This window comes from Canis lupus, assembly GCF_048164855.1.
Source record: "Canis lupus baileyi chromosome 15 unlocalized genomic scaffold, mCanLup2.hap1 SUPER_15_unloc_1, whole genome shotgun sequence".
NCBI lineage: Eukaryota > Metazoa > Chordata > Mammalia > Carnivora > Canidae > Canis > Canis lupus.
Window position 1 is genome coordinate 293,164 of NW_027326420.1, and position 21,907 is coordinate 315,070.

At 37.4% G+C, this 21,907-nt stretch overlaps 1 protein-coding gene across 1 annotated transcript in view; it reads left to right on the forward strand.

Annotated features, from left to right (window-relative positions):
• The window catches only part of LOC140629483 (transcription intermediary factor 1-alpha-like), a 116,153-nt gene that overhangs the window by 32,988 nt on the left and 61,258 nt on the right, over positions 1-21,907 (forward strand). Inside the window, exons 3-4 of the mRNA XM_072818988.1 lie at positions 2,093-2,211; positions 8,195-8,342. Of these exons, the coding sequence (XP_072675089.1) occupies positions 2,093-2,211; positions 8,195-8,342 (267 nt within the window). The remainder of the gene's footprint in view (positions 1-2,092; positions 2,212-8,194; positions 8,343-21,907) is intronic.

A 21,907-nucleotide genomic window follows, 5' to 3' on the forward strand; every position in this document is an offset into this window, starting at 1 on the left:
TAAAATGTATACAAGATGTGTCATTAGGCTAGATTCAAATCCCAGATTTGCCACTTAGTAGTTGTATGACCCTGGGCAAGTGATGGTGATTAGTTTTCTGATCTGTAAGATGGGGATTATACTTATTAATTTATGAGAGCTGGGTTCCTCTGAGGGCTACTAGTACCCTAGCAGCTAGTCTAGAGTTAGAAGAGAGCTCTGACAAAAGCAAGCAGGTTTTTTACTAGGCCTGAGGTCTCATTTGCACCCATCTTCTCAGCGTTGGAAGCAGTTTAGTTGAACAATAGACATGTTTTGAAGTTAGTACTGGAGAGGAGCTGCTACTGCTGCTTTGCTCTTTCCTGGGCCTACCCACTGTCCAGACTTGTATGCTAATCATTCCCATGCTTTTCTTTATAGTTGGTCATCTGTGTATGCTTTCCTATATAATAATTTATTTGAATTGTATTGGATCTTTTTTTTAACTTGAATGGTATATGTATTATTCTAGGACTTCTTCACTTAATATAATATTGTTTGGGATTCAGTTGTGTTGTTGTCTGTAGTTAAAGTGTAGTGATGTCATTGGTGTATTTTACTATTTGAATATATCACAGTATTTCGTTTCTACTGTTGATGGACTTTTTTTTTTAGGAAAAATTTTTTTAAAAAATTTATGATAGTCACACACACAGAGAGAGAGGCAGAGACACAGGCAGAGGGAGAAGCAGGCTCCATGCATCGGGAGCCTGATGTGGGATTCGATCCCGGGTCTCCAGGATTGCGCCCTGGGCCAAAAGCAGGCGCTAAACCGCTGGGCCACCCAGGGATTCCAGAGTCTCTATTTTTTAAAAAAAAATCTCCCACATTGTTCTGCACATCCATATTTGAAAACCACTACCAGGGGAAATTACTAAACAATAAAAAGAGCAGCATGGGGTTATTGAAGGGGCATATCATTTAAAATAATGAAGTATTATTCATTATTAAATTAAGTGTAAGATATATGTATATGTGTACATACGTGTATGTGTGTGTGTGTATGTATATACACACACACACACACACACACACACACACACACACTGAATTGCTTTGTGTTAAGTAATAGCAGGTATGACCTGGAAGAGAGTGGACATTATAAAAGAACTCGGTTACAATTTGAATGAGATGTGCTCACTTAGTGCTTAGTATATTTGTATTTAAATTTATAATGAGAGTTCATGGATATAGAGAACAAATTGTGATTGCCTAAGATGTAAAGTGTCATGAGCGGGTAAAGAATGAGGAGGGTCAAAGGTACAAATTTCCAGTTATAAAATGAATAAGTCATAGGGTTGTAATGTACAGCATGGTAACTGTAGTTAATAATATTATATTGCTTATTTGAAAGTAGCTAGAATTATGACCCAGCAATTGCACTACTGGGTATTTACCCCAAACATACAGATGTAGTGAAATGAGGGGACACCTGCACCCCAATGTTCATAGCAGCAGTGTCCACAATAGCCAAATTGTGGAAGGAGCCACGATGTCCTTTGACAGATGAATGGATAAAGATGTGGTGTATATGTACAATGGAATATTACTCAGCCATCAGAAAGGATAAATACCTTTTACATTGACGTGGAAGGAACTGGAGGGTGTTATGCTGAGTGAAATAAGTCAACTGGAGAAAGACAGTTATCACATGTTTTGACTTATGTGTGAAATAAAAGAAATAGTGCAAGGGACTGTAAAGGAAGGAAGGGAAACTGAATGGGGGAAAAATAGAGGAAGACAAACCATGAGAGACTCAACTCTGGGAAACAAGTTTGCTGAAGGGAAAGTGGGTGGGGGGCTGCGGTAACTGGGTCACAGGCATTAAGGAGGGCATGTGATGTGATAAGCACTGGTGTTACACTATATGTTGGTAAATTGAATGTACATTTTTTTAAAAAGTAGCTAGAAGAGTGGATCTTGAAAATTCTTATCACAGGAAAAAAACTTTTGTAACTGCGTGGTGGCAGATGTTAACTTACTGCCATGACCATTTTACAGTTATATACAGACAATGAAATCGTTATGCTGTGGAAACCAAAAAAATCTTAGAACGCCATTTTGTTTTTCCCAGTTGGAGTCATTCGATGTCCAGTTTGCAGCCAAGAGTGTGCAGAGAGAGACAACATAGATAACTTTTTTGTGAAGGACACTACTGAGGTTCCCAGCAGTACAGTAGAAAAGTCTAATCAGGTAAGCGTATTAATTAAGTCTTAAATGTTTTGCTTCCTTCTATTGAGACATCCTAAACTCCTGACAGACTCTAAAATAAAAGGTGTTTGACATTGACCATTATGTCTATCAATAATTATGTAATATTTTAAACAGTAACTTTAAACAGGGCTTGGTGCAGGGAATAAACTTTCTAATTGTTGTGGAACCAGCTTTAAAGAATGAAAATGTAATTATGTCAGCTACAGTGCGAAGTACTTAAGACTCTGAAAGTTCCCCTGTGAATACCAGTGATTTTTCTTTTTTGTCTTCCAGATTGTCATGTCACTTTGCTTCATATGTGATTATATTTATACTAGATATGCTTTGTTAGTTCCATCACTTTATCAGATGAACTGTAGTAATGCATGTGAATGCTCAGTCCAGGAAATTCAAAAGTAAAGTAGTATAATCAACAGAATAGTTATTATCCAATATGAATTGATGATGATAAGATGAGAATTGAAAAGATTCTTTTTTTCTTTTTTTTAAGATTTTATTCATTAATTCATGAGAGACAGAAAGAGAGAGAGGCAGAGACACAGGCAGAGGGAGAAGCAGGGAACTTCAGGCTCCATGCAGGGAGCCTGAAGTGGGACTTGATCCTGGAACCCTGGGATCATGCACGCCCTGAGCCGAAGGCAGATGCTCAACTGCTGAGCCACCCAAATACCCCAGAGAATAGAAGGGATTCTAATCTGAAGGACACATTTAAGAGGCTGCTTTATGCCTCTGTATAATATTAGTTTTGGTAAGTTTAGTTACTCTGTTTTTGTCACAGAAACATAATAGGAAGAAGTTATGATCCATTAAACTAGAGACAAAGTCCAAATTGACATGTTTGCTGTAGATAAGTGAGGGGGAGGGTGTTAAACCTGGTTCAGGAATAGGGTACTTGGAGGAATATTTTGGGACTATTCATGGGAATATCATGGGAATATTTATGGGAATATCCCATGAAGATGGGAGAGATGATAATGTGGGATGAAGGAAGCACTAGACAAAAGATAGAGAGATCTGAACTAGTCTGGTGGCAATAAGGAAAGGAAGGGAAGAAGTCTACACAGGGCTTGATATACCTGATTGGATGTGGAAGTGAGAGGAACCCCATTACTAGGATGGTGGTGCTTTTCACAGAGAGAAAGGGGGCAGAGAAGTGGTTAGAGAATTGGTTTTGAATATGATTGAGTTTGCCTATAAGACTAAGGTAATGTCATCCGTGGTCAAACTGGAGCTCTGAGGAAAGTTTGTAGCTGAAGAAGTTTAAAACCTTTTTGTTATAGATAATTTTAAGCATTACCAGGAGAGGGACAGTTTCACTTGACTCCCATGTACAGGTTACTAGCTTAGTAGTCATCAATTCTTGTTTTATGTTTAACCTGACAGCACCCTCCCCCTGACCACACCACACATTGTATTTTGTTGAAGTTATTCCCAGACATTATATCCTCTAACCCATAAGTCATTTTCTATGGGAAAGTAAGTTTTATAAACATAACCACATTAATTTCATATGTAAAAAAAATTAGTTATTCCTTTATATATCAAACATCCAGTGATAACGTATCTAATTGTTGTGGTTTCTTTTTTTATTTTTATTTATTTTTATTTATTTATTTATTTTTGGTTTCTTTTTTTAAAACCGTGGTTTGTAAGGAGCCAATAAGGTCTACACAATTGACGTTCTCAATCCTATATTTTAATTAATCTCAAATTACCTTTTCACTTTATTGGTTTTCTTTTTCCTCCCTTTTAACCTATTTGTTAGATAAACTGGGTCTTAGTCATGTAAAGTTAGCCTTATTCTGCATTTTGCTGACCATCTTCATAAAGTCACTTATGTACACTGGCAATAAAAATGTAGAGACTGATTTAGTTTCAGGTTCCATTGGGTGAGGGGGTGGTGGTGTAAGAATACTTTTCATCTGGGCAGCCCTGGTGGCTCAGCGGTTTAGTGCCGCCTTCAGCCCAGGGTGTGATCCTGGAGACCCAGGATCGAGTCCCACGTCAGGCTCCCTGCGTGGAGCCTGCTTCTCCCTCTGCCTGTGTCTCTGCCTCTCTCTCTACCTGTGTCTTTCATGAATAAATAAATAAAATATTAAAAAAATACTTTCATCCATATGTCTGAGTGTACTTCAATCAGGAGGCATAGGAGTTTGGTTCTCTTTCTGTTTTCTGATGTCAGTGGCCATTAATTATCATTGCCACGACCCCATATTATATTAGGCACTTGGAAAATTGTGACATTCTCATTCTGTGATTTCCCGTTTTTCTTAACTGGAAGAGAAACCAAAGGCTTCCTTCATTTATTTTTTGGTTATCAAGGAAAGGTAGATTAAACACTTGATTTATTTTTCCTTTATTTGCTGATTTTTAGAGTAGTAACCTAGTTTCTTAGCATTCTTCAGAGGTTGACTACACACGTTGTGTGTACGTGTGTGTTATTATGAATTAATGGATTTTTAACACAAAATATGTTGTAGTAGTTGTTCTTATTGATGCTCAAATTGTGCCATCTTGGCAAAAGGAGCCTCACATTGATTCCTGAGTCATTCTGATACAATTGCAGTAGTCACTGCTATCTCCCTTCCTTTCTCTTTTCACAAGATATTAGGGGCTTTGATTCCTTTTAGCTGGAAATGTTATCTATCTGGAGACCACAGTATGGGTGCCAAGGGTACTCATCACCACTGAGTTGGTCATATTTCTAGGCCTTGCAGGAGAATGATTTAGCAAATACTTTTTATTGAAAAAAGAGAAGTGACTGCACTTAACTGTATCAAGCACTGAGTGATGTATAGAATTGTTGGATCATAAAATTGTACACCTGAAACTAATATAACACTATGTTAATTACATTTGAATAAAAAAGAATAAACAAGTCCATCAGGTTTGGTCTTGAATTTAGGCCACGTAGTGTCTCCTGGGGAACAGGCAAAGGATCCTCTCTAAAGCATCTTTTTATTAAGAAGCTCATCAACCTCAAACACACGAAATTTTAAGGATCTGCAATAGAGAGAGTCTCTGAAATCTTTAAGTGTCAGGGAAGGGGATAAACAGAATACAAAGTAAGTATTAGATGATAGAAAACTGTTAAGCTTAGTAAGGAAACTAGTGTTTTTAAGAAGGCTAGGATTTTAGAAAAGTGATGGTGCAAATGTTTAACAGAAAAGTAAGCAAGTTTAGTCTTAGTGTATTAATGTATTAACCAAGTGAACAGATTTCTGTAGCAAAAATGTGAGAAATGACCCGAGAAGCTCTGACAGCAAGTGGCTGTACCAAAAAAATTAAAACCATGTCCCCCCTAGTGCCAAAACCACCAGATGATAGTGTAAAAATTCAGTGTACAGTTATTCGTTTTATGTGATCCCAAATGTCCAAAGTCATGTTTCTGTTGCTGTTATTTTTTCCACAGAACTAATAGTTTGACCTGGTGTCCTATAGAGTATGTGAGAAATAAGGGTTGTAGCCGTGCCTTCGGGGCTTTCCCATAGGATGACCATTATCCTCTCCAGTTCAGCCAGTCTTTGAGGTTCTACCTTGACCCTGCTGAGGATCACAGAAGGCTCACCACCGTTCCCCTTCCCTGCCCTGTCATGTGAATAGTACTGAGAAGACTGCCCAGTTATCAGTAGAGTCATAGATGTGCTGAAAACTCAAATTCGGCAGAGGGAATAAAGTGTGATTATCAAAGGTGAATGTATTCCACTCCTAAGCAAACTGATAGCCTGATTGAGGCTCATGAGAAGTTACTGAGAAGAGGATATAACATCTATTTCTAAGATTCTTGTAGCTAGAAGACCTTAAGAAGAGAAATAGATTTCATTTGGCTCAATAGTGTACTCTCCATAAATAAAATGTGCTTCCATGTGAGGTAATGGGTGTCTAATTGCTGAAAATAGATAAGCAGCCTATCTAGGAAAGAAAAAGCAAATATACCACTACACCATATTGATATTTATAAGTCCAGTTTAGATTTGTAGGTCTTTTTTGATTTTATCTCACTTAATCTGACATTGGAAATCTTGGTTCTTAATTACATTGACATCATTATTTGTTTTCTCGAAATATATGTTATAGGATATATTAGTTTTGGTACAATCAGGAACTATCTTAATTCTTAAAAATAAGAATTGTTTACTAGATAAAACTTGTTTACTGAAAGAATAAAAAATACTTAAAAGTATCATAGAGCTAGCAACTATAAAGAAGCAGCTCAGAGAACAAAGAGAGTCAAAGTTAGAAGAAGGGTCTTGTAGAACATCAGTTGAAACATCTGAAGAGGCTGCTTGGCTCAGCTCATGTTGGTGTCTGAGCTTTTGGCCCTGGGACCACAGATCTTAGCAGAGCAGGAGTAGGCCTGTGGTGGTAGTATCTCCAAAGCTGGTTCTGTGAGGATTAACAACACTGCAAACCAGGGCTAAGCGCTACTGTGGGAATACACTTGCCATCACCGGGGTGAAGTTCATGGATTGGCATGATATACACAGAAAATGCAAGCAAATAGACAAATAAGATGATGAAGTGCCTTCTTCCTCTGACACTGCAGTACTCCTCCAGACCGTCTATTGTCAGAATCTAATATGGGAGCAGCCCTGGTGGCTCAGCGGTTTAGCTCCCTGCATGGAGCCTGCTTCTCCTGCCTGTGTCTCTGCCTCTCTCTCTCTGTCTTCATGCATAAATAAATAAAATCTAAAAAAATAAATAAATAAAAGAAAAGAATCTAATATGGGAACCAGCTCAGCATGAATATGGTTTGTGGAGTAAGACTATGGAAAATAGAGTTGGTACTGAAAGTAGAAGTTATGGAGCTGTTTCTGTCAAAATAGAAAGCAAGGAAGCCAGCAATTACTTACATGTATGCATAAGAAATAGTCAAATCCGTATTTTTTTCAATTTAAAAAAAAATGTATTAGTTAACATTCAGTGTAATATTCTAAAGTTACTTGAAATAAATAATTCTCTGAATATTTAAGCCACCACTTGATAGGCAGATTCATTTGTTTCATTTGCTTTTGGTTTAGAGATTTAATTTTTTAAATTTAAATTTGTAGGACTATATATAAAACATTTCTATAGTTCTAAAGTAAAATCTATAAAACAGTGTATTGAGAGAACTCAAGCTTCTATTGCTATTTCATCTACCCATATACCTTATTTCTTCTCTATCCTATAGGCAGCCATTTAATCTCCTTTATTCTTCCATTTAAAATATTTTATGTGGGATCCCTGGGTGGTGCAGCGGTTTGGCGCCTGCCTTTGGCCCAGGGCGCGATCCTGGAGACCCGGGATCGAATCCCACGTCGGGCTCCCGGTGCATGGAGCCTGCTTCTCCCTCTGCCTATGTCTCTGCCTCTCTGTGTGTGTGTGTGTGTGTGACTATCATAAGTAAATAAAAAATTAAAAAAAAAATAAAGATAAGCATTCTAAGTAACCTGCCCAAGACTACTTAACTACTAAGTGGGCAACTGGAATATCAACCCACACTCCTATCCACAAGACTCGGTATCATAAGGGCAGGACCCATGTTTGCTTTTCCATCATTGTACCTTAACATAGTGCCTGGAATATTTGATATATTGAATGAAGAACAATGCCATATTTCCATTTCATATGTTTATGTTTTAAAACATGTCAGTTTAAATTTACAAACACTGTCAGGATAGCTGATAGAGTCCAGTATGAGTGGTATATCATTTTTATATGACTAGTAGGTTTTGTTTTGTTTTGTGTTTTTTTTAAGATTTTCTTTATTCTTGAGAGTCACAGAAAGGGAGGCAGAGGGAGAAACAAGTTCCATGCAGGGAGCCTCATGCAGGACTTGATCCTGGGACTCCAGGATCATGAGCTGAGCCAAAGGCAGACACTCAACCATTGAGCCACCCAGGCGTCCCAATATATGACTAGTTTTTTGACCACCTTTTTGTTATTCTTAAAAATTGATGTGACATGTTTCTTTTATTAGGTATGCACAAGCTGTGAGGACAATGCAGAAGCTAATGGGTTTTGTGTAGAATGTGTTGAGTGGCTCTGCAAGACATGCATCAGAGCCCATCAAAGAGTGAAGTTCACAAAAGACCACACTGTAAGACAGAAGGAGGAAGTATCTCCAGGTAATAAACTGGCTTTAATCTCTTTTGGTCTCTAACCTTCCCCCTCTTTTCTATCTTCCTTTCCTGGCTTTGTTTTGATACCATTGTAAGTGTTAAATGCATTCTTGTTTTTTAATATAAGGAGGTCTGTATTGTAATTGAAATTTGAAGACCTCCAAATGTTGTTGAATATGAGTAGATATAAAATTTTTCTGCCTTATATTGATTCATACTCCCAATCCCCCTTTTCGTTTAAATGCTATAATTTGGTGTAAATGTATAGGAAATGGAAGAAAAAAAGAGTTGCTTTTTAAACTTTTTTAGCTTCTCTTATTACTTCTCTTGTTTCTAAGGTATGACAAGAGGTGGGCTTAATAAAAATTTATAAGCCTGATACCATTATGGAAATCCTGTTTTGTGATATTTGATATGTAGATAACTAAAGAAGCTCTGCCTTTTATGTGACTTACAGTTTCTCAGTTTTTATTGTATGACTTAAAATGTAAAGTTTACTAATAATTTGTTTTATTATAGTAAAATATATGTAACTTAAAACTTGCCATTTAAACCATTTTTAAGTGTATAATTCATTAATATACACATTCATTTTATCAGTGTACAGTGCACTAATGGCATTCACAATGTTATGAAGCTGTCACCACTGCCTGTTTCTAAAGTTTTTTCATCATTTCAGGAAGAAACAATACCCACTATATATTAATGCTTATTCCCCACTTTCCTCTACCCCGTGGACTTCTAATCTGTCTGTTCGAATTTGCTTATTTCTGCAAGTAGAATCAAATAGCATTTGTCCTTTGTTGTCTGACTTATATCACAATATTTTCAGCTTTTATCTATGTTGTAGTGTTTATCACACTTCATTTGTTTTTATGGCTCATTAATATAGTTTTGTTTAAAAAATTATTTTTTGGTTTTAATTTTTGCTTTATTGCCTTTAATTCAAGTCAACCAGTATTCATAGATCTATTCTGTATTCGAAGGAACTTTGCTGTGCATTAGAGATGGAAAGTGAATAAAACAGATAATTTTGCCCCACAGGAGTTATTAGTATGATGAAAGCTACAAACAAATTGGCCTCATAAGTTCTGTAGAAGCACATGAAAGAAGCCCCAAACTCAAGATTTGGGGATTTAGGTTGGAAGCGAAATCTGGGGCTTGAAGGAGAAATAGAGTTTTATCACAGGAAGGAGAGGAGTGGGGAAAAGTGAAGTACATGCACAAATATCTAGAGAGAGAGACAGTTGACTATAGCTGGAGAGTAAGATTCAGGGGGAGGAGGAATAAGAGATGAGGCTAGGAGTCTGGTGACAAGGGAAGTGGGATTATAATTTCTGAGGACACTGATGAGGAAAAGACAAAAAGAGAAGAGGCCAAGTATAGATTCGGATAAATTAAATAGATTAGTGCTAGAAAGACTTGTCTCTTTTTTTGTGAATTCAGCCATCTATTGAAAAACAGAGCAGAGGAAACAGGATTAAAAGGTAAGGAATGTGGGGAATACTTGAAATGACTCCAGTTAAAAGAGAGCTTCAGCTTCAGAAACAGTTTGGTAGCATCAATGTTACATTGCATATACAGGCCTTAAAACTTCCTCCCTCGAGTGGTGCCTGGGTGGCTCAGTCAGTTAAGCGTTTGCCTTCAGCTCAGGTCATGATTCTGGGGTCCTAGATCGCATCCTACATCGAGCTCTCTTCTTGATGAGAGCCTGCTTCTCCCTCTGCCCACCACCTCCACCTCTCATGAGTAAATAAACAAAAATCTTAAAAATAAAATAAAATAAAATAAAATAAAATAAAATAAAACTTCCTCCATCAGGCCTCAGCAGTGTACTTGTAGGTATAGAGAAGAATCAAACTTATCTAGGATTGGGGTTTATCTAGATAGGTGTTGGAGAAGTTCAATAGAGTGGGAGGTAAAAATAATGGCATTTACTAAATGAAGGATTTTTTTTTTAATTTTTTTTTTTTAATTTTTATTTATTTATGATAGTCACACAGAGAGAGAGAGAGAGGCAGAGACAAAGGCAGAGGGAGAAGCAGGCTCCATGCACCGGGAGCCCGACGTGGGATTCGATCCCGGGTCTCCAGGATCGCGCCCTGGGCCAAAGGCAGGCGCTAAACTGCTGCGCCACTCAGGGATCCCGATTTTTTTTTTTAAACTGTATTGTTGTGCCCAAGATTGTGAATCCGAGAAACCATCAAGGAGCCGACACCAATGCAAGCGCACGAGGGTTTATTAGCAAGCTCGAACTTGGGTCCAAGTATACCCGACACAGGGGAGCAGGGACTTGGACCCCGAAGTGGGTTACAGCTGGGTGTTTTATAGGCTGGTCTAGGAGATTTTCAGAAGGTGTGGAGGAATTTCTCAAGTTCTGTTTACATTCTGATATGGGGCTTTCAAGGGCATTGAGCTCCGTTCTCATTCTAATATAGGACTTTCTACCACAGGGTGGGCTCTGTTGTCTTTCTGATATGGGATTCTCTGCCAAGGGCAATTCTGAGCTCTGTTGTCTTTCTGATATGGGATTCCCTGCCGAGGACATTGAGGACATTCTGCAGTTTTTCCTGTAAAGTTCAGCTCTTATTCACAGGGGCCTAAGATGGCTGTACTTGTGCTAATGCTCAAGTTTAGGTAGGATGGCCTTGATTTTTCTCGGCCTCCACAGTATAAAGGAAATGAAATTGATGGTGTAAGTTGATAATGAAAGAAATTGTTAAGAACCTAGAAATCATTGAGCCCCAGGGAGAGTAGTTGGAAGGTTAGAAAGTTGAAGTTATTAGAGTAGATGTTTGAACTTATGATTATAGAAATGGAGCACTTATGGGCCGTCAAAAGTCTAAGGTGAGACCATGATGTAAGGAGCTCTAAAGGAGTTTTAGGTCTCCGGAGATGAGAAAGTCTGAGAGCCTTGTTTTTTTGTGGTAATCGATGTGGACTTCTAAATCATCCAGAGTGATGATGACATTGAGGACTAGAAGGATGACTGAGTCAGGATCCAAATTCTTCAATAAGTAAAGGAAGTCTATAAATGGGTGATAGGATATTCTAATTACCTAAATCAGAAGCTCTATAGTTATTGTTGGATAGTAGGCACAAACTAGAATGACCTAAGCCAACTAAAGATGTATGGTCACTCTATTTATTGTGATGTCTACATGACATGCACATTAAGGAGAAGGGTACAGGGGAGCTGTTAGGATATTCACATTATAATAGTGAGCCATTTTTGCATTGCTAGAATTAATTGCATTTGGTCTTGATGTGTTGTGCTTTTAATAGTCTTTTACTATATTGCTAATTTTCTCCAGTTATTTTCCTTCTTTCCAACTCATATGAGTTTAATGCATTTTTGCCTATTTTTGGATCTGACTAGATGTACGTTATCTTTTTGTTTTTATCCACAGAAACATTTGCTCTGAAATTTATCTAATTATATTTTATGTATATCTTTAGCTCATTATTTTTCTTTAATTTCTCCCAGCTTACCTTAGTTTTATTTTAAAGTTCTAATACTAACTTCCTTGACATAAATACTTGATATTTATTTTTTGTAGAATTATAAATGTTTAAAGCTTGATATAATTTGCCACTTTGATTTCTACTATATTTTAAATACTCTGCATTTATGGGGGCATTTGGCTGGTTCGGGTGGTAGAGCATGCAACTCTTGATTTCCAGGTTGTGAGTTCAAGCCCCACATTGGGTGTAGAACCTACTTAGTTTAAAAAAGAAATCTAAGTATTCTGCATTTATGGTTCTGAATCCTAGACTTATGAATTTTTGTGTTATTTATTACTTTGGTGCATTATAAATAATGATATGGAAAGGAGGCCATAATGCATATTAAATGCAAAAAGCAAATTCCTTAACAGTCTGGTTATTCTGAATCCAAGAATTCATTAAAAGGAAAACAAAAGTGTTCTCATTGCTTGGAGTTTTTGTTTGTTTCCTGTTTCAACTGTATAGTTTTATTATGATCAGAAAATGTGAGTCCGTGAATTCTTTCTACGTGCTGGCATACAACATAAGGTTTTTGTAAATATTGATAGTACAGGTGACCTTTGAATAACATGAGGCTTAGGGATGCTGAACCCTCCACAGTCAAAAATCCACTTTGTGAACCTTTGATTCTTCAGAACTTTACAGTTAACTGCTTCTAGTACCAGTGCCACTTTACTGGTAAAAGTCAATTAATACACTGTTTTTTAAAACTTTATTTGGGAGGGATAGTAAGTGTGAGTGCAAGTGCACAGGCATGTGCACACAAGTGGGAGGTGGGGCAGAGGGACAAGCAGACTTCTCACTGAGCAGGGAGCTGATGCTGGCTAGATCCCAGGACCCTGAGATCATGATCTGATTTGAAGTCAGATGCTTAATGAACTGAGCCATTCAGGTACCCTAGAACACATTTTGCAAGAAGTGTATGTGTGTGTATTTATATTGTGTTCTTACAAAGTAAGCTAGAGAAAAGAAAATGTTGAGAAAACTAAAAGGAAGAGGAAATACATTTATAGTAACCATACTGTTTTTATCAAGAAAAATCCATGTGTATGGACCCAGGCACTTAAAACCTGTGTTGTTCAAGGGTAAACTCTATGTGAAAATAAATTTTAGATAAATACAAAATTTATATTAAAAGGAGAAACCATGTAAGTTCACTCTAAGAAAAAAAAATAAACCTTTTTATAATTAGGAAAAAGCCTTTCTAGAAGCAGTTCTTTAGAACTAAAGTCATATAAAATAAAATCAGATTCGTTTTTCTGTAAAATGTTTTAAGGATCTTTTTGGGAAAATGACATAAATCAAGTCAGACTGGAGAAAATATTTCTAAAATCTTTGGCAAGCAATGTATCAAATGTGTCTGCAAATTGGTAAGAAAGACACTTGGAAAAAATAGCAGAGGTTGTGAACAGACAATTCTTAGAAGAAATACAAATGGTTGATTAGTGTGAAAAGTTGTCCAGTTTCAGTTATTAAAGAAATATGTCTAAAGATAGTGAAATCTTTTTTTTTCCTGTAAGATTGGCAAAGATTAAAAGTACTGACAAAACACTGTTAATAATGTAGGCAATAGCCACTCTACACCGTTAAGAATACAAATTGGTACAAGTTTTTTTTTGAGGATCATGTATGTTTGTAGAAGTCACCCTTTGACCTAACAGTTGTGCTACTTGGAATTGATTTGTGGAAACATTCAATGACTTATACTTTTATATGTTTATTTCAGCATTATCATACAATATTAAAAAATGAGAAACAGTGCAGAGCTTATATTCATTTGATGAAATACTATGCAGTTAATAAATAAGTCGACATATTTACTATCACAGAAAGGTATCTAAGAGGGGCACTAGGGTGTCTCAGTTAGTGAAGCATCTGACTCTTGATTTTGGGTTCAGGTCATGATTTCAGGGTCGTGAGTCGAGCCCCATATTGGCCTCACACTCAGTGCGGTGGTGTCTGCTTGAGGTTCTCTCTTTCCCTCAGACCTTCCTCTGCTCAAATGTGTGTGTGAACGCATGCTGTCTCTCAAAATAAGAAAGGTATCTAAGAGTTAAGAAATCTTATAAGATAGTTTGTGTCATTTTTTAATTTTACAAAACAAAGTGCCTACTAATGTATATAGCTAAATATAAATAGAAAACAGCCAGAAGAACATATACCAAGCTACTAATAGTGGTGGTTATTGCTGAAAGTGGAATTATTTCTGAAATGTTTGGATTTCACCTATAATTATTAGTGAGATAACTGGTATTTATATTTAATCATTACATGTACTTGTATTCTTTTTTAAATTTAACATTATGACATAAGCATTGCTCATTAAAAAGTTACATGGCTGGGGCACGTGGGTGGCTTAGTCAATTAAGTGTGGACTCTCAATTTTGGCTTGGATTGTGGTCTTCAGGTTGTGAGATCCAGCCCCCTGTTGGGCTCCATGCTGGTCATGGAGTCTGCTTGAGATTGTGTTTCTCCCTCCTTCTACCCCCCAACCCTGCTTTCTTTCTTAAGAAAGAAAGAAAATTAAAGTTACATGGAGGACAATAGTATGTAGTGAAAACTTTATGATTATTTCTGTGTTCATGGGTATACTCTGGAAGGATTTTTACAAAAGTGGGAAAATAAGTTTTTCAACACATTCTTTATACATTTTTATTAGATATTTCTGAATTCCACTTAAAACCGTCTTCTCCCATATTTGAAGTAGAAAACATCTAGTTGGTTCACACTCACTTAACCTGGGCTATTTTCTTAAGACTTCTTAATTACACACTCAAAAAAAAAAAAAAAAGACTTATTAATTACAGAAAGCATGTTTTTAACTACATACTTTTCTTTTTCTCCTGGGTTAATTTGAATTTCTGGAGAGAAAAACTTATTTATGTTTTCCTTCTAAAATGCTGAGAATACTTAATATATTTTTTCTTTTTTTAATTGAAAGTATAGTTGACACACAATGTTACATAAGTTTTAGATGTGCAACATAGTGATTTGACAAGTTTATACATTATGCTCTGCTTACCACAGGTGTAGCTACCATCTGTCAGCGTACAATGCTATTTTAATATATATAAAGCCCAGTAGTAGTGATGGTGTTGGTGGAACTGTTTATAGCTCTTTTATATCTCAATGGATTCAAATTTAAAACAATTTAATAATTATGTAGTATTCACTTACATTAATTTTCTTCTTTTGGCCTGCCATTATTTTCTACAGAGGCAGTGGGTGTGACCAGCCAGCAACCAGTGTTTTGTCCTTTTCATAAGAAGGAACAGCTAAAGCTTTACTGTGAAACATGTGACAAACTGGCATGCCGGGACTGCCAGTTATTAGAGCATAAAGAGCATAGGTACTGACATCTTTAATTATAGACCCACATTTATAATAAGCTATATGAGGAATAGAGGACTGCTGGAACCCCAGCCAAATGGCAGTCAACAAATAAAGTTTTTTTGGCCAGCAGTATGTTGGCTTGTTCCAGGATGTTTCAACTTGGGCACTGTTGATACTTGTTGGCTGGGGGTTGCTTCAGGTTCATTGTATGGTGCTTAGGTTCATTTTTGACCTATATTCACTGGATTCCAGTGACATCATCCCAGTTGTGACAACCGAAAATGTCTCCAGATGTTGCCAAATGCCCTGCAGAACAAAATCACCCTGAATTGAGAACCACTGGCCTGCACACTATTTGAAAATAAATGGAATTTGTTGCCAGTGTTGTAAAGTGAGGAGATTTTACCTTCAGAAAAAAAATTTGGGTCTTTGGGTTTTTGAGAAAATGGAACTTGTTAGCCCCATATTCCTGTCAGCATTGAGTGGAATTCACTTCAGTGTTCTGTAGAATGAGGCACGGGTTTCCCAATTCATCATAATTCCTGCAGAAGCTTATTTTTAAATCTGACCTCCCACAGGCATTTGAGTCAGCAGCCACTGATTTATTTAAATAGTAAGATTCTGATTAATATAAACAAAATAGATTAAAATGGTCTAGGCTCAGAAGCTGATGATTGGTTACCAGAGAGGTGGGTGAGGGGATGGGTTAAATAGATGATAGGTTTGCATTTGGTGTGATGAGCACTGGGTGTTGTATATAAGTGTTGAATCACTAAATTAGGGATCCCTGGGTGGCGCAGCGGTTTGGCGCCTGCCTTTGGCCCGGGGCGCGATCCTGGAGACCCGGGATCGAATCCCACGTCGGGCTCCCGGTGCATGGAGCCTGCTTCTCCCTCTGCCTGTGTCTCTGCCTCTCTCTCTGTAACTATCATAAATAAATTAAAAAAAAATTGAATCACTAAATTATACAACTAAAACTGATACACCATATATTAACTAACTGGAATTTAAATAAAGACTAAAAAAGGAAAGAAAAAGGGAAGAAATGATCTAAGGTCCCAGTAATGGCAGACTAGACAATTTGTACCAAACCATACCAGTGAGGATAACAAGAATACCTGGACAAAATACAGAAGTCATTGATAAAAAATCTAGAGCTTAGTAGTAAAGAATTACGAGGCCAGATTGGAGTGGGGAGAGAAAATAATAGCTTTTTTCCCTCTTTGATGCATTTACCAGGACTTCTGATAGGCCACAGGGCTGAGAATGAGAAGATAGGGATTACAGGGATTGAAGGTTCCTCTTCCTTGCCTTGATTTGGAATTCTGAAAGTCTACACTGTTTAAGTAAAGATGAATTTGGTACTAAATAGTTCATGACTGGGACTGAAGCCTCAACATCAAATTCTTCAGGACCCAAAGATGAAGTAAATTGAAATCATACTGGTACCCCAAGATGTACCTGGTAGAATTAAATATAAATCCTTCCTGAAGAGAAAAAACATCATCCTCTGTCTCAGATTTATTCAGTAATGAACTTTGCAAAATGGTCCAACACATAATTAGAAGTAATCAAGTATTCTAGGAGATTCGACAACATGAACAAAACCTGGCAGATACAATAAATAATATAAAAAGACCCTTAGGGCTACCTCTTTTTATATTGAAGAGACAAAATGGAAAATTTGGGTGGAGAAATGAAAACTATAAAAAAGAATGAGATGGAAAGTCCAGAACTGAAAATTGCCATAACTGAAATTAACTCATTAGTGGCTGTAACAGATTTGACGTAGCTGGAAAAGAGAATTAATGAACTAGAAGGAAAGTAAGAAAATACCCAGAATGAAGCACGGTAAACAAAAAGATAGAAAGTGGAAGTAATACAGGGTGTAACTGGGGCCAAGAAGGAGAAGAGAGGGAATGGGAAGGAAGCAACATTTAAAGACAGAACAGGGACCCCTGGGTGGCGCAGCGGTTTGGCGCCTGCCTTTGGCCCAGGGCGCGATCCTGGAGACCCGGGATCGAATCCCACATCGGGCTCCCGGTGCGTGGAGACTGCTTCTCCCTCTGCCTGTGTCTCTGCCTCTCTCTCTCTCTCTGTAACTATCATAAATAAATAAACAAATAAATAAATAAATAAATAAATAAATAAATAAATAAATAAAAATAAAGACAGAACATAATGGCTTAGAATGTGGTAATATTGAAGAAAGATGTCTAGCCCATATTTAGGAAGCCATAAAACTCCAGCAGGATAAAAAAAGAAATATTTTTAAAATACAGAAAGAAAATAATTATAAAAGTAAAATTCTATACTCTGAACATTTTTTTAAAATGAAGATTAATGAAAGACATTTCGATAAAATAAACTGGGATAATATATTCCCAGTAACCCTCACTAAAGTATACCTAGGCAAAAGAGAAATGGTAGTTAATGAATGGTGGAATGAAGAGCAATTAAAATGGTAAGTATGAGTAAATCTAAATAAATGTTGACTTAGGAAACAAAAATGTCTTACAGTGTTTTTTGTATATTACACAATAGATGTTTTGGGAGAATATGGAGTTTGTGTTGTAAGACTCATGGATAGTTGTAGAAGATGATAAAAAAAGTACAAATTAGTATTAGATAGTAAGTGTAGATCTGTATTTTATAATGCCTAGAGTAATTACTAAAAGAATAGTAGAAGTGTCTAGGATTATCAGAGTTAACAGGGAGGGGAAGTGGAATCATTAGGCAGTCTAAAAACAGGCCAAAAAAGAAAAACAAAGAACAGATGGGATTTAATAAGGACTTGCTAAGTTGGTAAATCTGTAAATATATTTGTAATTATAACTGGAAATGGGTAAAATGTTCCAAATTAAAAGATTTTTGGCTTCGATAAGAAAGAGAATAGAAAATCTGCCATTTGCTTTTTATAAGAGGAGCACCTAAAACCTAAGTATGTAGAAAGAACAATGGAAAAAGATACACCACATAACACTAATCAGAGGCAAGCTGTTATATCAAAGTGCCTTGAGATAAAGAGGGACACTTTATCCAATAGAGGGGTCTCTTCATTTAAAAGATAGAGCAGTTCTAAATATGTATGCCCATAGCCTTAAAATATATAACAAAAAGTAACAGAACTTAGAATGGACCAATCCATAGAGTGGGAAATGTTGACATTTTCAATAATTGACAAAACAAGCAGATTTAAAAATCAGGATATCCCGCCAAGATTCAAATAACCTAAAGACTATGTGGACATTAAGGAACACTGCACCCAATAATAATGTGCATTCTTTTCAAACATGAAAAAAAATTAATTGACCTTATGTTAGGGCAGTCTTAAATTTCAGAGGGTTAAAATGCTATTAAGTCTTGGTGTAAACTCAATGCAGTTAAATCTAGAAGATAATAGGTGGAGAAAATTCTCCATACACTTGAAAATGAAGACCTGAAATTCATATGAAAGCTATATGCAGCAAAGCATGAACCTATACTGCAGCCTGGACTAGAAGGGGAAAATGATTTAGAGGACATGACTGAAACAAATGGTATAACTGGTATATGGTGTGTAGAGAAGGTGAGAGAATGATCTCCGTGTCCATTTTCTTAATCGTTACAATATGGTTGCATAACAATGCCCTCTGTTTAGAAAATGCATACTGATTATTATTACAGTGTTAAAGAGCTATGATGAGTCTATTTAAAAAACTAAGCTGTGTAAAGATATACCTCTCTGTACCATGGCAGATTTAACTTCAAAGTTATTTCAAAATAAGCAGTTAGAAATAAATGTAAATAAAGCATTGAAGAAGAAATCCCAGTGGATATTAGAAGATACTTTTATCTGAATATTAGAAATAATATCCTAAATATATTGTAAAGGAAGATCTATAGATCATGAAATGAATATATTAGACAGCAAGAATAAAAAAAGTCAATGTATCAAACCTTTATCTCAAATTAGAAAAATCAGTGAATAAACCTCAAGTGGGGAAAAGGACACCATGAGCATATGCAGACATTAATGAAGCAGATAATGTCAAAAATCAAATCATTCAAAAGATTGGTAAATTGACAAATCCCTTTATGAGTGACTGAGAGCTGACCCACCCGACCAATGCCAGGAGCTAAAAGGAGGAGCATCAGTACATCTTCTAACAGCATTTAAAATTATGAAAAGAATATCTGTCAATTGATTTGAAAATTTTTACTTGAAAGAGAATAATTCTTAGAAAATACAACTTACTGAAACTAGCATAAGGTAAGCTAGAAAGCCAGAATAGTCCTTTAATGTAAATTCATGATCTGTAAATTCCTCACAAAGAAAACTACAGACCCAGATGACTCAATGGATGAATCAACAACATAGGGGAGGTAAAAATAACACCTTAAATTAATGCAGCCTTGTCCAGAGAATGATGAAAGAATGTATTCTCTCCAACTTGTTTTATGAGGAATAAAAAAATGACTAGTCTCGTCCATGAAATGAATGAACATTCTAAGAAATAAAATAGGAAACCAAATCCAGTAGTATTTTGATTTTTGGACAATATAATTGCAACCTAGTTGGCTTTGTTTTAGGTATACTGAGTTCATCTAACATTTAAAAATCATTCCTGTAATTCATCATATTAAAAGAATAAAGGAAAAATTACATGACCATTTCAATAGAGACAGAAGCAACATTCTGTAAAAAATATATATCTATGTATATATACATGTACGTGTGGTAGAAGATCTTATCTTAGCAAACTAGGAATTAAATAAATTTCCTAAACCTGATAAGGTTATCTGTAAAGAGACCTAGAAAACATCATAACAGAATATTGAAAGTCTTTATTTTTTTTAAAGATTTTATTTATTTATTCATGAGAGACAGAGAGAGGCAGAGACACAGGCAGAGGGAGAAGCAGGCTCCAGGGACGTGGGACTCCAGGATCATACCCTGGGTCAAAGGCGGCGCTAAACTGTTGAGCCACCTGGGCTGCCCAGAATATTCAAAGTCTTTAGATGGAGTTTAGGAACAAGATAAGAGTGACAATTCTGACCATTTCATTTAATGTTACACTGTACCACAGTCCCGAAGAGTGCATTATATACAAAGGAAATCCAACAGAATCATTAACTGTGTTCCCCCCCCTTTTTTTTTTCTAATGCTGGCATCCCTATTTAGTGATTTAAGTGACCTTGCACTTTTAAACCACATTATGTAAATTACTGTAATGCATTTTATGAAAAATTAATAAAACTGGTTATCTTCTACATTACTATTTCCCTGGAGCTACTCTTGAGTTCTCTACATGGTTTGTCAGGGGTTATCACGTTCACTTCCAAGTTAACTTTTTTAAAGTGCTATATTTTATGTTGCTTAAAGCTTACTGCATTTAAGGCATAATAACATCAAGAGGTTGTTTTGTTTTTTTGTTTTTTGTTTTTTGTTTTTTTTTTAGTCTTCCCATTTTTTTCCCAAAGGCATATATTTGTGACCTCTATGATGCCACAACTACCTGATGTTTAAAAGTGATCTTTACCTATGATGGCGGCGGGGAGAGAGAGACACAGACACAGGGAAGGAGAGTCAGAGAGACAGGGATGGAGAGACAGACGGTGAGGCAGAGACTGAAAGACAGGGAAACAGGTAGGGAGACGACGAGAGACTGGGAGGGAGAGACCGAGACACAGAGAGGGAGACACAGAGACCAGGAGGGTGAGATCTAGACAGCGTGGGAGAGACAGAGAGGGAGGGAGACCGAGAGACAGGGAGGGAGAGACAGAGAGACAGGGAGGGACAGACCCAGAGACAGGGAGGGAGAGACCCAGAGACAAAGGGCTGCGCGGGGGAGGAGTGGTGGGACCTGTTCGCGGAGGGGCTGGTTGTGTGGCCTCCTACGGGTCAGGTCTCCTTCGGGCGGCTCAGAGAGGGTGCGGGGCCCCTCCACCGGGGCTCAGGGAGGGTGCCGAGCCCATCCGCGTACGCTCAGAGGGGTTTGGATGCAGGCACCGTCCAGCGTCAGGGCACGGCCTTGGGGCGGTGGCTTGAGGGCCTGAGTGGCTGGGCCCCAGGAGAGCCCCCAAGGCCCTTGGCTCTTCGTCCTCCCCCCTCCTCCTCTCCCCCCTCTGCCCCTGCCCCCCTTCCCCCCTTCCCCCATTCCCAAGCTCCCCAGGCTCTCCAGGAGCACTCCCGCCCCCCCCCACCCCCCTTGGTCCCTATCAGGTGAGTATGGCGATTTCTGAAACTTTTGAATTTTGAAAGCATTCCCCTTTCTCCACATCCTCTCCAACATTTATTGTGTCCTGTCTGGTTCTTGTTCCCCATTCTCACCGGTGTGAGGTGGTATCTCATTGTGCTTTTGCTCTGTATTTCCCTGCTGGCTGGCGATGCAGAGCATCGTCTCGTGTGCTTGTTGCCACGTCTCTGTCTTCCTGTGTGACGTTTCTATTCATGTCTTTTGCCCATTTCAGGGTGGCACTCTTGGTTTCTTTGCTGATGAGTTGAATAAGTTCTTTAGAGACCTTGGATAACTGGCCCTGTATCGGACGGGTCATTTGCACATATCTTCTTCCATTCTGGAAGTTTGTCTTTTAGTTTTGTTGAGTGTTTCTTTTGCTGTGCAGAAGATTCTCATATTGATAAAGTCCCAGTGAATCATTTTGGCTCTGTTTCCCTGGCCTTCATGGATGTATCTTGCAAGAAGTTGCTGTGGCCCAGTTCAAGGAGGGTGTTGTTGCCTGTGTTCTCC